General features: G+C 43.8%; 1 protein-coding gene across 1 annotated transcript in view; it reads right to left on the bottom strand.

Annotated features, from left to right (window-relative positions):
* Positions 1 to 549: 549 nt before the first annotated feature.
* CXADR (coxsackie virus and adenovirus receptor) overlaps positions 550 to 17,950 on the bottom strand; it is a 50,943-nt gene continuing 33,542 nt past the window's right edge. Inside the window, exons 4-8 of the mRNA XM_018574844.1 lie at positions 6,341 to 6,542; positions 6,005 to 6,160; positions 3,072 to 3,194; positions 2,414 to 2,552; positions 550 to 1,190 (exon numbers count right to left, since the gene is read on the bottom strand). Coding sequence (XP_018430346.1) covers positions 899 to 1,190; positions 2,414 to 2,552; positions 3,072 to 3,194; positions 6,005 to 6,160; positions 6,341 to 6,542 — 912 coding nt within the window. The 3' untranslated portion in view covers positions 550 to 898. The remainder of the gene's footprint in view (positions 1,191 to 2,413; positions 2,553 to 3,071; positions 3,195 to 6,004; positions 6,161 to 6,340; positions 6,543 to 17,950) is intronic.

Consider the following 17,950-nt stretch of genomic DNA (forward strand, 5'->3'; position numbering starts at 1 on the left):
ATCCATATCCCAGCGTCCAAACAAGTATTTCAACCCAACATGGCTATAAATAGGCCTGCAAGCACAAATGCTACTCAGGATGGATTGCCCCCATACATGGCCAGCTGGATTAGTATACAGACCCGTCCAAACATGGATTTTTAGTTTGGCTACGTGGTCTCTAAAAAAAAAAACACACTTGTCCTCTCCTGAGAGCTGGTTCCATCACAAATCTCTCCTAGTCACTCCTGAAATGCACTTGAGACAATCTTGAAACAGAATGTTTGCGAGATGGCCAAAAAGGTACCATATGCAGTTGTCAAGAGATCACCTGCACTTACTTCAAGGGACAACAGTTGCTATCAATTGTGCAAGCTACTCTAACTCAAATGTAAATGGGTTCATGCCTGGATGTCTGCTACGCCACACATAGATTGTTCATTATGCACTACTGATTAGTAACGAAACAAAGTAATAAATATAAAAAAAACACAATACAAAGACTGAAGCATTGCCTGACATTCCTGCACTGATGCATGCCATAAATCAATGACTTCCCTAAAAAGCTATACAAGAGTGCCTAATACTTGACTGGTACCTTCCGCAAGAAAACTGAAATATGGGGACATGCCAACATCTTCTGCACTTCAGCTTGTGTTTTATACCCTCACCCCCTATAAAAATGGTTAAAAAAACAAAAACTGATGGATTTTCAACCTTAAATATATAAATTTGCTTGTTATAGGACTAAGCACATACGTGGAACATGACCGCTGTGCAGAACCAGATATGTAACTGAATGTACAGGTGACCTCAGCCAGTGGTGAATCCTTACGGAATGTGCGGGGAAGGAACTAAACCAAGAAAGAGTCTTATGAATGTGGTGCCACCTGCGAAGAAAGGGCACACAAAGAACCTTTCACACTATAGAGCCATCCTTGCACTGTGCTGGAATCATGACAGCAATGGCCCCCATTCTGCTAAGATTTGGACCCGCTACCTTGGGTGCTGTGAAGCTTGGATTGTGGCTTGGTACACGCTCGTGCTCTTCTCTCAGTACACGCTCGTGCTCTTCTCTCGGTACCTGGTTGTACTGGGCCTTTGAATAGCCGTCCATGTTTGAGGGAGACAAGGATCCCAATGAGGAGTGATTGCTTCCTATGTAGCTCCGAGCTGTGGAAGTGCGGCTTTTAGGTGGCGCAACGTCCTCTCTGGAAGAGTAAAATGCATTGAAGGCACATTAAAACAAATAGACAAAGTACCAACATCTGTGTGAAAATAAAATGTTACATTTCAGCAGCTTATTGCTCATTTGCTATGTTAGGAAAACGGAGAAAGCCATCAGCATGAATTGAAACGAAAAACCACAATAAAATCTTCATTATAAAGCAGAATTCCAGGCAGTCAAATACACAATTGAGATCCATATGATTATACAAGATTTATATAGCGCCAATGGTTCGCACAGCGTCTTACAATAAATGTTTATACACTGTTCCATGTGTTACCTGGCATGAAGGGGGGCCCCTAACTCCTACCCTGCAAAAAAACAAACAAAAAAAACCTGTCTAACCTCTAAGACTAAAAACAGAAGTTTTAGATACACGTCTTCTGCAGAATATGTGAAAGCCACACTGCCCCTCTGTGTAGTGTGGTCCTAACTCTAACCTATGAGAGTCTCCATCGTGGAGCACATGTAGCAAAAGATAAAATTGGGTGCAGGTTCACCAGGAGGCAGCCCAACCTCCTTAAAAGGCAAAGGGACACAGGTTGGGCTGCCTTGCACCTTGCTTTTTAAGCTGGTTAGGAGTTGGAGTGCGTTTGCCATGTGTTTTGCCTGAGCGATTTGTTGCAGTGGCACACTAGGGGTCTCAGCTGCCATTGTGATGTGCGGGGTCCCTTGTGTGTCCCTGTGCCTTTAAGGAGGTTGGGCTGCCTCCTGGAGAGCCTGCATCCAATTTTATCTTTTGCTGCATGTGCTCCAAGATGGATACTCTCATAGGTTAGAGTTAGGACCACACTACACAGAGGTGCCTTGACGGGGCAGTGCGGCTTTCACATTCTGCAGAAGACGTGCATCTAAAACCTCTGCTTTTAACCTTAGCAGACAGGTTGTTTTTTTGGAATGCTGGCTGGTGAGCGTGCTGGGAAACTTTTTGCTGTTGTACTATATAGAGCCCTTCCATGTGCACCTTGCTTTAAAGCTGGTTATGAGTTGATGAGTGCGTTTGCCATTTGTTTTGCTTGACTAACCCCCCACCCTCCCCCATAATATATACTACTTGGTAGCTCAGTCATGTAGGCCATACTGGATTCCTCATATATTTCCCCATGTACTAGTCAATTCTAACTACATGAATGCTTTCTGTAATGCTAAAATAATAAAACAGATTTGTCTTATTGAACATAAGAGTTAAAAAAAACATTTCCCCACCTTATTTCATGTTGGATTTCCTTCTCATATTTTTTCTCTTTTTGTTTCCTGCAGCAACAGAAGATCAAAATGCCCAGAATGATAAGGAAGAGTAATGTCCCAATAATAGCTCCAGCGATGATCCCAGCTGTGTTTGCAGCTAAACAGGGGAAACAAATCAACATTTGTACAATTGTTATCCCATGTCAGTCTTCTACATTAGGTTACAGTAAAAAGGCAATTATAGGACATTTCCTACCAAGGTCAAAAATAAGTACATTTCCGTCACCTGCCCAGTTACACAGAGTGACTCAAAACAAACAAATATGAATTTTGGTAGTGAATGGAGGCTCTCATAGTAAATGTGAATGACATTTTTACAGTCAGGAGGTAAGTAATGTGAATGGTGGGGTATTTTCATGGTGGAGAATTGAATGTATGCCTATGAACCACCTGTCAGAGAAAGTCATGGGGCCCTCTGACAGGAACCAAAGTCCGTTTCTTGCCTCTGTCTGGGCTTTAATATAAATAGTGTGGTTTGACTTCCATCATCACTAAATCACAGACTCAAATAACATGAAGGGGTTAAAAAACAAGGAACTCATGGGCCACACATGCAGTGCATGGAAAGACACCAACATTGTCCATTCTATGAAGACAACACCAACGGAATACTTACGAGGAACAACATTGAGGATGACCAGGCATTCGTCAGTGCCGACTCGGTTTCGGGATGTACATCTGTAGGTGCCACTAAACTCCTGAGAAGCATTTTTTACAGAGAGAACACTTCCTGATGAATCTAAGCAAAGCAAAGTTGAACAGAGTTAAGAACACAGGAGGCTAAAAAGGTACACGTCATATAGAATCTCATTTACCAAAGTGTCCCAAAACCAGAACCATCTGTGTTTCCACAAAGACGCATTCTTCCCTTAAACTAAACTTGTCACAAGTCTGCACAATTTTAAAAGCACTTATGATGAAAAAAAATACTTAGCCAGAGGTGATCTTCAGCGATACCACGGCAAAGCATTTCCAACATACTATTCTGCAAAATGCACCTGTGCCCAGACTTTGCGCAATAAATGATTTACAATTTTTAACAAATGGCCTCACCTTACCGCCCCAGCTGCATGTACTATGAAGTAGGGCTGCAACACCTAATCGACAAAGTCGATTATAATTGATGATTGAAAAAGTTGTCAACATTTTCAATCATCGATTAATCGGCTTTTTCAATTAGTTGGCCCTGTTCACGGCTCCACACACGCCGCTAGCCGCTGCCAGACCCGCCAGCATCCACGTTCCACATGCCGCACCTCCTCCCCGCCTCACGCTCACCGCCCGCATCCACGATCGGCACAGGGACGCCGGGGAGAAGTAGCAAGGAGGAGCAGGCGTGGGGTGATCACAGCCCCCGATAGACAGGCCCGATCTCAGAAGCAAATTGCTGGAAGACTGCTCAGGTAAGCCTGCACTTCCCTCCCCCCACATGGTGCTCTATAAATGTATTGCTGGGATTTGTATTCCTCTAAAGCCGATGGTACATTGTGCTGTATATTATACAGAGCAATATACCATCAGCTATAGAGGAATACAAATCCCAGCAATACATTCTACATTATGTAGAATGTATTGCTAGGATTTGTTGTACTTCTCTATAGCTGGTGGTATTCTGCATTGCGCTGTATAGAGGAATACAAATCTCAGCAATAATACATTATACGGCGCAATGCAGAATACCACCAGCTATAGAGGACTACAAAACCCAGCAATAGTACATTACACAGCACAATGCAGAATACCGCCAGCTATAATGTACTATTGCTGGGATTTGTTGTACTCTTCTATAGCTGGTGGTATTCTGCATTCATTGCTGTATAATTTTACACTTTCAATTTCACTATATTGCACACCACACTTTTTTTTTTTTTTACTTCCACCGCTACAAGCTTGCTCCTGTGATGGACTACAACCTCAATACAAACTAGTAGTCCATCACTGGAGCCATTTTTTAAATGTAATCCCGATTAACCGGTTAATCGAACTTAATAAATCAACTAACTATTCGATTTTGAAAATAATCGTTAGCTGCAGCCCTACTGTAAAGCAATTCATTTAAAGAATCCTCAAAAGACAACAACCACCACCCTGAAGTGGGGTTTTAGTCAATATCAAACAGCTTAGGAACATCTGCTGTGCGTTTACAATAGAGGGCTGGCAGGCTGACTAGATCTGCTGTCATAGAAAGAAGCTGCACCTCTGTTCTGAACTTTGAAAATGTAATTTCTCCAGAAAGCATATCGCTGCAGAGGCGAATTGTAAAGTGCGTTTACTGCTTGTTCGGAATATGTAAATCATTTGATATGCTAAGTCTAGGCACAGGTTTGCTTTAAGACCGACCCCCTTCCCAATTCATTAGCCAATAAGACCTACCCCCTTCCCAATAATGCCTTGGTTCTCAACTGGTGGGTCGTGACCCTGTGTTCAGTGGGTCACCAGCCTCCCCATTGCACAGCACTGCCAGTTCTCACTCCAAGCAGCCATTCAAAATATGCTGCCCAGCGCCGAATGTCAGCTTGGGATGGGGCTATGGCCGAGAGGGAGCTCCATCCATACTTGCATTGCTTACAGCTCCCTCACGTGTCCTGTAGAGGTGCCTGGACCGGCGTGATGACACTTTCTGGCTCCCAGCACCTCTACAGGGCACGCAAGGGAGCAATGTACATATGGATGGAGCTCCCTCACAGCACAGCAGCCCACACTTGACCCCAGGCTGAGCATCCAATCCAGTTCTCGTAAGATAGGGAGACTGGGTGGATGCCCTCAGACAATTATTTACAAAATACATTTGTAAATAATTAATGTGAGTGTGTTAGATTGTGTCCGCGGTTGTGTGCGTCTGTCAGTGTTTTTAGGGTCCGTTCACACTAGTACAGTGTAGTAGTCGCACAGACCTGTGTGATTAACGCACTGTACCGCGCAAAAATCGCACCTACCGCAAATTCTGGTGTGGGAGGTGTGTTGCATTTAAATGGCACCCCAACCGCATCTCCCACCCACAGTTCGATCGCACGCATCGGAAAGTGCAGTACCGCGTGTTCTTTTGTGGTGCAACTTGGGTCATAGATGAATGACCACGGTCAAATGTGGGTCCTGAGGTTACACAGGTTGAGAACCACTGCTTTAATGCGATCAGCAGCACCAAGGTCCAGGAGAGGCACAGAAGGTGTAGAGGAGCAGGACCAAACACCAATAATTAAAATTGGGTTTCACCGAAAGTAGCGTCTTTCGGTGAAGCATCGTGATAAATCTGCATGAATCATCGTGATAAATCTGCATTTGGAGAAATTGATTGCTCACTAGTATATCTGTAAAACATAAATCAAGGGAACGAGGCTTGCTGTATTAATCTTTAAGGCAGCAAGCCCAGTTGCCTGGATTTATTTTTTACAGATATACCATGACCTGGATAAGTGTGAACCTTCACAGACAAGATTGGTCACTAGGGTCAACATACACAGCCAGAGTAAATGAGTTCTGCAATGTTTCGACGATAGGCTGCAGCATTACAGCACTGGCGATGTGACAGAAGAGAGAATAGTATCATACCAGCTGTTGCTGTAGGTGGAAGCTTCTCCATCCCAGTGATCTTCTGCCAGGAGTAGGCAAGTGGAGCAGATCCCTCTTTGGTGTTACATTTTAGGGCAAGATCGTTTCCAATCTCCTGCTTTCCTTCAATGAAGCACCTGGTCTTTCCTGGCATAGCTGTATGAAGAGACAATAGATTATTAAGTATCCTACGCTTGTAACTCCCAAATGCCTTTAACATGCAAATCCCTCTATTCATCCACTTCAGACCCCACTCCCCCCACATATTTAATGGATTATAACCACCACCATTGTTATGCTGCTGTTAGCACCCTTCTCATCTGTGAAAGGACTTACTATACACAGTCAGAGGCATCTTCATGTTCTTGGAGCCAGGGAGCTTCTTTACTTTGCACTGATACGTCCCAGTGTCTGATTCCTGCAGGTTAATGATCTCTATGGAGCCGTCCCCTTCTCTGGGGTCATTAGATGCGAACTGCACTCGATCTTTCAGTGGCCCAGTATGATGGTACACTACATCCCTATTGTAATTAATGATCTGTTCAAAGACAGGAATAGAGCAAAATCATTTACTCATCATTTTTACTGAAGTCTGGAAATTTAGTCAGTCACATTACTAACATTTTACCAAACCATAACCAATCGGTCCCCCACACACCCCGTGTCCCCCTCCACAGGTCACACATGAGTGCATAATACCAGTCTTAGTTTCAAGTAGCAATATGCCCTTATAAAAACTAGATGACCCATGCGTTCTCGCTTTTTCCATGCTCTATTTTTATTACTTTTTATGTTTTATTTTTATTCATTTTCTATGTTCCATTTTTACTTCTATTTTTATCTTCTTCTTAAATTCCACTTTTTACCAATTCCTTATGTTATTAAATATTTTTAAAAAAATGTTTTATTGGTTCCCCAAAACGGACCACCCTTAATAAATGCTCCTGTTCAGCAGCCCCGTTTCCAGTTTTTAATAAAATTACCATGTGCAACTAGAGATTTAGCATAATACATACACACTACCAATCCTTTAAATAAATGGCCAGTCCACTCTTAATATCATGTACAGTTAAACAACTAATCTTGAACTGATTGTTTTTCATGATACTTTTAATGCCTTTTGAAAAGAACCACCCATGATTTTTATGCCCATGTTTCGTTCTAATAGTAACAGAACATTTGTTTTTCGTTCCAACTGCATCTCCATGATTCCCCAAAATGTCCAACCTGTCCAGTGTATTCCAAGCACATATCGAACATCTATACACATGCCGAGGCTTAACAGCTTCTATTTTGCGGCTCCGCCGCCTACTGCCCCTAAGCTCCGCCCAGCTGTCATTTAAAATCGGCGGATTCCTGCCGCCGCTATACGGCTCTTTGAGCTTGAGAAAGAGGTGTCATTCCTCGAAACGCGTTGCTCTTGACCTTCACCCACGACAGTCACTGACCCGACCATTTGTCACCCTGCTGACTTCCCTGCCGGCTCCCTTCTATTGCCGTTATTACGGCTCGGGCACACCGCTAAGCATCGGTCTACACAGACTGAGCCGCACCATCCACAGCTGCGGCCACATCAGCACAGCCAGACTCCATTCTTGTACACTGCTCAAATCTCTCATTGCAGTGTCAGGAAGACGGACCAAATCCTTGTTCTGTCACCTTCCCCCCGTCCACCTTCCTCCTCTCTCTCCCCCTTGGGACAAGCAGCCTCAGGCAACATATCAGCCGCCATTTAACATACACTTTGGACATCCTGATCCTCCTGACAGGCCGGTTCACATCTGGTTCCCAGACCCACACAAGTAAGTGCATTATACATATACAGGTGAAACTTGATTAGAATATCGTGCAAAGTTCATTTATTTCACGAATGCAACTTAAAAGGTGAAACTAATATGAGATAGACTCATTACATGCAAATCAAGATAATTTGTCATAATTGTGATGATTATGGCTTACAGCTCATGAAAACCCCAAGAACCCCAAATCCACAACCTCAAAAAAGTAGATTACATGCAATCAATAAAACAAGGATTGTACATAGAACAATATCGGATCTCTGAAAAGTACAAGCATGCATATGTACTCAGTACTTGGTTTGGGCCCCTTTTGCAGCACTTACTGCAATTACTTTTGCACGATATTCTAATTATTTGAGTTTCACTTGTATGTTTTTCCTGTCACCTTCCCTGATATGTTCGGTCCAGTCAGTCAGCTGACCTAGTTTTGCACCCTCTTGTTTTTCGTTTTGATTACTAACATTTTGAGAGCCTGCATTAGGAAAAATGATTCTCCAGTGCATTCGCACCCAGCCACAGATAAGTGTTTTGGGCAAGAAGGGGTTGGGATGAATCGGAAGTAGTTGTTTTGGAAGTAAAGTATACTCACAGGGTCCCTAGTAATGATGAGCAAGTGTAGATCACAGAGCACATTGTGTGGTTCAGAGGCTCAGTGCAGCTCTGAAGCCGGTTCATTTTTTTCATATTCCAAATAGGAAGTGAAGGAATGTCTAATGGAATTTAACCCTTCATTACTCTGTCACAGAACACATAATAGGAAGAGATAGTAAACCTCTCTTAAAAAGGAGAACTATGAGGCAAGTGAAAATCACTCAGCCTCATAGTTCTAGCCGACCTGTGACAATGAAACTGTCACACGTCGGCTCAATAGATCGGGAAGTGAGCGAACACATACCGGCATTCGCTCACCTCTCGATCCTGTCCCCGAAGAGAGCCGTGACCGTCACTCACGGCTCCCTGCAGGGATTTCCCCCTGTCCAATCCTCCAGTGCTGACTGGCGGAATGGATGGGGGAGGGGGCGGGTACAGCTGGCTCTGCCTCTAGATAGGCAGAGCCAGCTGTCAATCATGCAGCTGGGTGGATCGCGATAGTGATGTCGGGATCCTTCCTGGCGTCTCAGTATACCGCAAGCTGTAGCTCGCGATATACTGAGCTTTGGGTGACGGGAGGACGCTAGTTTGTGTCCTCCCGTTACCCTTAGGAGAACTATGGGGAAAAGCCCTGACACCATAGTTCTCCTTTAAGTGAGCAAAATCTCCTCTTAGACAGTGGTCACTGGACCAAGTGTCCCCAATGAAGAGTTTCCCCTCTGTTCCTGTTCTGTGATGAATTAAAGGTTGTGGATTTCTCCCCTACTCTCTCTACAGTCCCAGAGACGGTAGTCATCAGGATAAATAGAGAAGGTTAATCTCCCTAATGGTAACACCAACAATAAAAACCTGATACAGGTCCCAACCCCTTCCCCCCTATCTAAAACTACTCCTGTATCTCTTATGGTGAGATCTCGCTACCTGATTTCCAGCTCCTGCCTTCAACCACATAAAGCAAGAAAGTCTCGCTTCTCACACACATACTTTGCAATATAAAATATACAAGTCCAGCAGCAAGGCCGACGCTCAACAGATTTGCCAGGTGGACGGAGTTGGGAAATCCTTTCACTCTTGAGGGTCCGAGAGAGTATAATTAGTCAGAGGAAAAAAAAAACGTTTCAGCTTTAGACTTCAATGTATCGGTAAAGTCCAAAACCCATAATAGCAATCCAACACATTCCCTAAATGTGCCTTGTTCTTATTTATACACAACCATTACTATGTCACTGATTGGGGAAAAAGAGGGGGCCTAAGTTTTATGGGCTGGGGATGGTGACTAAAACAAAGTCCGGTGGCTTCTGCTGACGTCACAGATCCCAGGAGCTCTTTCGCTCCATGGAAACGAAGGTCATTCAAGGCAGGGCGGGGTGATGCAAGCAAGAATCTGACCATGGGAATACAGGCAAGCAATGTGTCGGCACGCCTTCCAGAATGGGTCAAGAAGCAAGCAGGGACGCATTCTGACCACGCTAGCACCAAGCTCCTTTTTTTCGTGATTAGCATGGTCAGAAGCATACAGGAAAGCCTTTTTGATCAATTGGAACTTGCAGGATCAAGATACTAATATACATTATATAATATGATGGGCAAAGGACAGTAGCCAAAATGTTATTTGCATTGTATTATAAAGGGTAACAAACTTAAGTTACATTTCAACTATAATTGTTCTGCATGAAAGGAAACCTGTAACAAGAAAAGTATGTAGGCTGTTATTGTGTCCCTGATAACTATAGCAGTCTGAATGTCATGATAATCCCAAGGCTGCTAAATATGTGAACCACTGACAATAGACGAATATGCAGATCAAGTCAAATCAAGGTCCATTTCTTATCAAGATCAACAATGGTAGCCTATGTATTGCAGTCATGGCATAACCCGTAATGGAAACACTGTTTAAGGGCCGTCTTTGTTGCTGCTAAAGCAAAATCTACTCATTACTGATCATTTTTGGGTGGACAATGGGTTCATTCACTCTCTGACTAATTATACTCTCTCGGACCCTCAAGAGTGAAAGGATTTCCCAACTCCGTCCACCTGGCAAATCTGTTGAGCGTCGGCCTTGCTGCTGGACTTGTATATTTTATATTGCAAAGTATGTGTGTGAGAAGCGAGACTTTCTTGCTTTATGTGGTTGAAGGCAGGAGCTGGAAATCAGGTAGCGAGATCTCACCATAAGAGATACAGGAAAAGGGTGGGTGCTTCAACTCCCTGGCATTCATCCAAAACTGGAAAATCAATCCTGGCTGGGCTTGAAACAGAATGGACAAATAAATCAAGGACAGATTTACGATACATAAAAGCTTTGATACCATTTGCAGACATACATTTTAGTGAATTATCAGCCGAATAACCATCTGAGATAAAGCTTTTCTCATGGTTAAAGGATTTTACTTTCCATCTTGATGAGAGCTCTCTAGTCCACCTCTCACCACCCTAGCTGACCAACGATAAGTCAGGCTACAAAGAAAATACTGATAATATGCAGAAGATGTCCACTTCTTGTAAAATAAATTTCCAGCGTATATCATGACATTTCAAAACTACACCCGTTTACAAAAAATATGTTGTAATGCATTTGTTAACTTAAAGGGTTATAAAACCCTCGCAAATTTCTCGGGCGGCGGCAAGCGCAGTTCAGGCCGGGAGACGAGGCGAGACACAAAGTATATGGAGCAGCGTACACCCGAACAGACACCATGGGACATGAGAGGAGGAGGATAGAGGAGTCAGCGCTGGATCTGAGACCCGCACCAGCGCTGGAGGGACAGCTAAAAACTACAGGAAAGAAGATCGGATTAAGAGGCATCATTTAAGGCAAGTCCTTACTTTACCAAAGGGTTTAGTAACTATTGGTCTTCTTAGTTGTACATCATAGTTGTCTGGCTTTGCATTGCTTTAATACTAAAACTCAGAAAAATCAAGTCACTGTTGAAATCAGCCAGACTACTAGCATTTTAAAAATGTATGTGGGGCTCCAAAGATAAAACCACCATGCAGACAATCCAGGTTGTGACCATGACCAAGAAGCTGCACAGCCACTTATCTAAAAAAATCCCTGAGGTATTTGAAGTCTGCAAGCATCATGTAGAATTCACCACTGGATTGGAATAAGTTAACCACCGGAATCCACTGTTCTGTCCATCTTGAACAAGTTTTTGGTTCCAGATTAAAACAAATTTTTTTTGTTTATAGCAGAATACTTCCAAATCCAGGTATCCAAGGTGACTATCTCTGGAGAGCGGGCAAAGATGTGTGTAATATCTGGTGTGAGCCGCTTCTATTTATCCTGCAAGAAACCTGAGAGATGTTCGCAGAAAAACATAACGGTAAATTTAGGAATGACGCGACTGCTGCAGCGACATCTGGCGGGAGAACTGACACTGCTGCTCTAGGTGAGGGCTGAGGAGGACTCTCACCTAGCACAGCAGAAATCACACAGCGACCCACAGGTTGGGAACCACTGGTGTACGCCGTCAGAATAAAAAAACACCCTAGGAATGCATAGCTAGATTCCTATTGGCTATTTCACTTTGCAATAGCCAATAGCAAACTAGCTATTGCACCCGCCCTCTGCTGCTGTCAATCAGTGGGTGGGACCTGATAGAGAACTTCAGGTCCCCCTCTGCTGATCGGCAGCAGCAGAGGGCGGGTGCAATAGCAAGTTTGCTATTGCAAAGTTAAATAGCCAATAGGAATCTAGCTATGCATTCCTAGGGTGTTTTTTTTTTTTTCTGACTTACGGCGGCCTACGGCCCCCAATGTCAGACAAAAAAGGTTTACTCTGCTCGGGAGAAAGTGTTTCTCTCCCAGGCGGCCGGGAGACGCTAATAGCAGGAGACTCCCGGGCGACCCCTGGCAAATAGTCATTCCACCCCCAAAGGGGTCCGGACCCACAGGTTGAGAACCGCTGTCCTAGGGTCTCTATACAGCTCTCCCAAGCAGCTCTTTAGAACTAGATCACCAAGAACAGAAAGTATGCACATTCTATGATATGAAAGTATATGGTATATGTTCAAAGGGCATGTATAAGCCAGTATGTAGATGACTGTTTAAGAATCTGCAAAGTCTTGAACCTTCAGACATACTATAAACACAGCAATATCACTTGCACAATAAACATTTAAATTATTATATGAAGCAGCTTTAAATGCTTTTGTTTCCATCACAGTATCGCTAGGTGCCCATCTATCCTACCGGCTCTCACATAAGGGACATCCTAAAAACACTGTGGATATATGGGAAGGAGCCTAATGCTGTAGGGGGAGTTAATGGGATCATCAACATCCCTAAACACGCGTGAGACCTGAGAAGGGCCCTAATGGTGTAGGGGGAGTTATTAGGGATGGTCAACTTCCCTAGAAAATCTTTTGAGCAGTGAAGTGTTGTAGAGGAAATTATTGGGATGATCGACATCCCTAAAACACTCCCGGCCCAGCACTGTGAATATAGCTTAACAGTGCATAGGTCAATGATTCCGCAGTTGTAGTAATCTGCATGTCTGTCAATGTGACCAGGAGTCTGAACCCATGCATAGCTATGACAGAAGAGAACAGGAAGCTGCAGAGGACAAAAGACTGACAGACTCACCATGTATGTTGACTTCACTTCAATGAAATTTAGATAAAAAAAAAAAAAAGTGGCAATTCATTTAATTCCCTTTTTTAGGTTCACATATCCTTTAGGTCAGTGGTCGCCAACCTTTCGGACCCCCCTCTCTATCTATAGATATATATATTTATGTGAGGAAACAAAAAATATTGAATCTGCCACTGGCCCTGCTGGCGGCACCCAGGGCACATGCCCCTGGCTCCCCCCACTAGCTTCAGCACTGCTCCCAAACACCCCCATCCCTCCCCTTCCCCCACACTGAGCCACCATTACCTAGCTTCTCCCCACTTTTTCTATGTCCCGCAGCCTGCTCAGTCGGGTACTGACGAGATGCCCCGCCTCCTGCAGAGCCCGCACTGTACTGAGAGCCGCGTATTCCTTGTGACATGCCGCTGCTTGAGTCAGTGAGAGGCAGCCCCCAAGCATCCGTGCCGCTTTAATGATGGCCCAGCCTGCACGGCATCAGAGGGGCGCGGGGGCCACCATAATTTTCTTGCGGGACACCGGTTGGCGACCGCTGCTTTAGGTGATCTTCAGGTAAAACCTTATATGAATTTCGCCATGTCAAGAATTCTCTTCTGTATGTATGAGCACACCACTTATGTAACAACGTTTCTTTAAAAAAACACATACTTTTTTTTTTCCCCCCCACCATTTAGCAATCTCCGTTCAATTTACAGCCAACAGTGTGAAGTTTTATTTAGATAAATTGCAGTGACAAGCTGTGTAAATAACTAGGACACCATCACACAATGTTGCCCCAACCCATGGCTATATGCAGACAGAATTATTGCTATCATAGCGGGGTAAAGTTCACTCTCCACAACCGCCAGCTTCCTGGTAAAAGTTAGAATGCATCCATGCTGTGATCCGGCCATCCTGCACATTGCGGCCTGCCACCCCCAATAAGAGTATAGCCGAGAGAAATTACCTCACCAAACATCTGTAGGGACACGAAGTGCATTCCTCACACTGTACATCAGTTTTAATTTATTTAATGAACAGTGGAATAAAAAGATAGCAGAAGTCCAAACAGACTTCACAACCAAACACTGGCATTAGCCAGCAAGCAAAGATCAAATATTTTCAGATAAGTCATAGAACTTTGAGCTGAATTCTGACATCCTTAAAGCTAAACTCCACGCAAACCGCAAAATACACAGACTAAATACATAAATAGATTCGTATTTCTGCCCATCCAGCGCTGACATTTCTGGAGCTCTGCTACACAGCACAGTCGTGTCTGCCAGGCGACCTCATTTTTCTCTGCTGCACATAAGCAATACTTACAGGTCTTGTTCCTCCCCCAGCCTGGGATTGGACAGTCAAAGGAGAAGCAGCAGACTAATGAGCTCATCTATCTTCCGATTGGCTCCTTGTGCTGCTTCTCTCAGCCTGGCCTCTGCTGTACAGGGGGTTGGTACCAGGTCAAACACGGATTTCACTTAAAAATACATTTAAGAATGTACTAATACAGAGCTCCATTATTTGGTGTCTTTATATCTGCCTGGAGTTCAACTTCAAAAAAATTATGGGATGCACCGATACTAGTATATATTATATTAGGGATGCACCAATACCGATACTAGTATCGGTGCCGAGTATTTGGGGCGAGTACTCATGCTCGCCCAAATGCTACGATGCCGAGTGTGACGAGAGAGCATGGAGCCAGCTTCCCGGCCAATCAGGAAGCCAGGTGCTATGTCCTTACACAGCGCCTGGCTTCCCAATTGGCCAGAAAGCTGGCTCCATGCTTTCTTGTAACCTAGTGACGAGAAGCATAGGGACGGCTTCCCTGCTAATCGGGAAGCCGGGTGGCGAGTTATTACATGCCGTTTGGCTTCCTGAATGGGATTTCCGGTACTCGGTATCGGAGAGTACCAAAAAATAAATATTGGTACTCGATACCCAAAAACAGGTATCGGTGCATCCCTAGTTTATATGTTTAGCCCTTTCAGCACAGCCCTGTGGTGTCACTAATGGTCAGTTAAGACTTGTTCAGCAATGAATGCAAACAGAAGGAATCCTGTTCATTTTAGAAACCCTGTTACCATAAGCAATGGTGCAAAAAGTCCAGATAATACATCAGTACTTGTCATTACTATTGCCACCTACGGGCAATCATTATATTCAAGAACTACAGAGTTATACACACAAGCAGGAAATAATAACTACAAGTAACTTCTGTGTTAGGTACGCAGACAGGGTCTCTTTAAATCGCAATACCTAAAGTATCTTTATTTTGTTACAAACGTACCCCTCTGGATTGATACTCTGAAATCTCTAACCTGTTAAATCGTACACTAAAATAATTGCAATGATAGGGAGACCAACTCAATGTCATCACAATTGTAGTGTATATAAATACTTCAATATATAGTCTCTGCCTGCCCAAAAAAAGTCCCCACATGGATTCAGCCATGCAAAAAGGTAACAGCCTTCCATTAGATGAGTATTATTATCCGGGATTGCTACAGTTGGTCAGGTCTAGGTTCAGCAAAGTTATGCCCTTTAAAAAGGTGGTCAGCTGCCTCCCTGAATATACTGAATGACCAGGTTTTTCACATCAATACATTTTTTCTTCCCCGGTGGCACATTGGGCATATTTTAAAATGACAATGTCAGGATTCATTGGCCTCAAATTGTGAAAGAGTGGTTCAGGGAGCATGAGACATAATTTTCACTAGGGATGCACCAATATATCAGCCGGCAAAACATATCGGCCGAAAATTGCACTTTTGGCTAAATGCCGAAAGTGCCATTTTGCTGCCGATATAGCGGTGCATCCGTGACTTCTTTCCTCTTCGCTGGGCGCTGCTCTGTGTCTCAGAGGGGAGGAGAGAAACTGTCACAGGCGGCTGAGCGCTGCTGGAAAGCGCTGTGAGCGGCCGGCGTCTCTCTTTCCCGATCAGCCTCCTGTCACAAATCGTCAGAACGGTGTGTGGGCGGAGACAGCCAGCGCTGTCATAGGAGGCTGAGCTCTCCTCCCGCACCGCTCGCTCAGCCTCCTGTGACAGCGTGTCAGGAAGGAGCTGAGTGTTTGTACATAATTGAGAACATGGTATGGTTACTATATCCCCAATTATGAATGAATGGGAAGTGATCTACATTACGTCCTGTTCATTCATGATTGTGGTTATAGTAAACACACTCTGTCCTCATGTTATGAATGAACAGGAACACTCAGTATAGAGGATTCCTGTTCATTGAAAAGAGGGGCTGCAGAATAAGAGATTGAGGACTCTGTGTTCTCAATCTTTTTCTATTTTAAAAGGGAAATATCAGGGGTCTGTTTAGACCCCTAATATTTCCCAGAAGCCACTAAAAGTAAAAGATAAAAAGTAATATTACATACAAATAAAAAATTCAAAATGTTAGAAGTTTATAAAAAAATAAAAATAACATTTTAATTTTTTTTTAGAAAGTTAGAAAAAAAATGTTTTTGGTTTCAGCCCGACATTTTTTTTTCCTTTTTCATTTCGGTGCACCTCTAATTTTCACACATGAATTGTCCACCACAGAGTCCAGACCTTAACCCCATTGGAAATCTTTGGGATGTGCTGGAGAAGACTTTACGCAGTGGTCCGACTCTCCCATCACTACAAGATCTTGGTGAAAAATTAATGCAACTCTGGATGGGAATAAAATGTTGTGACATTGGATAAGCTTATCGAAACCATGCCACAGCGAATGTGTGTCGTAAATCAAAGCTAAAGGCGGTCCAAGGTAATATTGAAGTGGCCAGGCAATGTACTTTAGATACTGTAATACCAAAGATCAAGAATTCCTCTGATATTCACACACATTAACGAAGGATCACTAAGCATATAGAAGCTCCAACACTGAACATGTTACAGAAGTGACATTCTTTTCAGAAGTGAAAGAATCCAGCACCAGGAACTTGTATGTAAAAAGTCTAAAATAGCTCTTTTATTACGTCCATATAAACAGTCCAGCAAGTGACACAAATCACTCCACTCCTTGCAGGTATGTTCGAGATCCGGCCCTGTTCGAAAACAAAATTTTCACCCTGCGCCTTCAATTTTTTTCCCACCATTTGTCAGCAACTAGAGCTTCCCCGCTTTCTGAACCCCACACTTCCCCATTGCCCACAGTGTTATTGGTGCCTTCACTAGGCAATAAGGACCCAGAGAGAAAGGGCAGGCCAAAGGGTAACCACAAGATCTCTGATCATACTTTTCATGATACAGCACCTTGTATTCACTGTTCACTAAACCATTCCCCCAGACTTCCTGAGCACAGCCGTCATAATAATCCCATAGCCCAAACGTCACAAACCTATCTTTGAACAAGATATTTGTTCATCTGTGGTATGAAGGTAAATTCAATGCTGGACTCAGCAGAGCAGGGCATGGAACGCTGCATTAGATGGGGCGTATTCTTTAAAGAGGCCCTGCCACCAAAACATTTAATTTCACCAAAATTATTCACCAAAAGATGTGTACTCAATGTATTTTACACTTATTTAACTGTAAGCCTGCCTGGTGTAGACGTGTGACTCAGCACTCCCCTACAGCAGAACATTTGGGCAAAACACAACTGCAGCTTGCCGACTGGACAGTGGGGAAAAGCACGATGGTCATTTCTTTGCCTACCCTTTCTGTTATTTGCCTGTAAAAGCCTTCCTTGGGTACACATCTAAAAGCCCTGAGACTGCTGCTGGGGGCCATCATCTTGAATGTCATGTCTGAAGCACGAGCAGACTCCGAGAGGTCACTCAAGTGACACTCTATAGCAGTGGTCTCAAAGAACCGGCCCGCGAGCCAGCTGACCTGTAATAAATACGCGGGGAGCGCGTACCTGACTTGCGGGAGCAGCTAAACGGTCTGCATGGGTTTGGGGTTTTATTATTTTATATGTGGGGGAGTGTATTATTCTATATACACTGTGTGTATATATTATTTTAGATGTGCAGGGGTAGTTTTTT

The sequence above is a fragment of the Nanorana parkeri genome, unplaced genomic scaffold (genome assembly GCF_000935625.1).
Source record: "Nanorana parkeri isolate BGI_ZX_2015 unplaced genomic scaffold, ASM93562v1 scaffold3276, whole genome shotgun sequence".
Lineage (NCBI taxonomy): Eukaryota > Metazoa > Chordata > Amphibia > Anura > Dicroglossidae > Nanorana > Nanorana parkeri.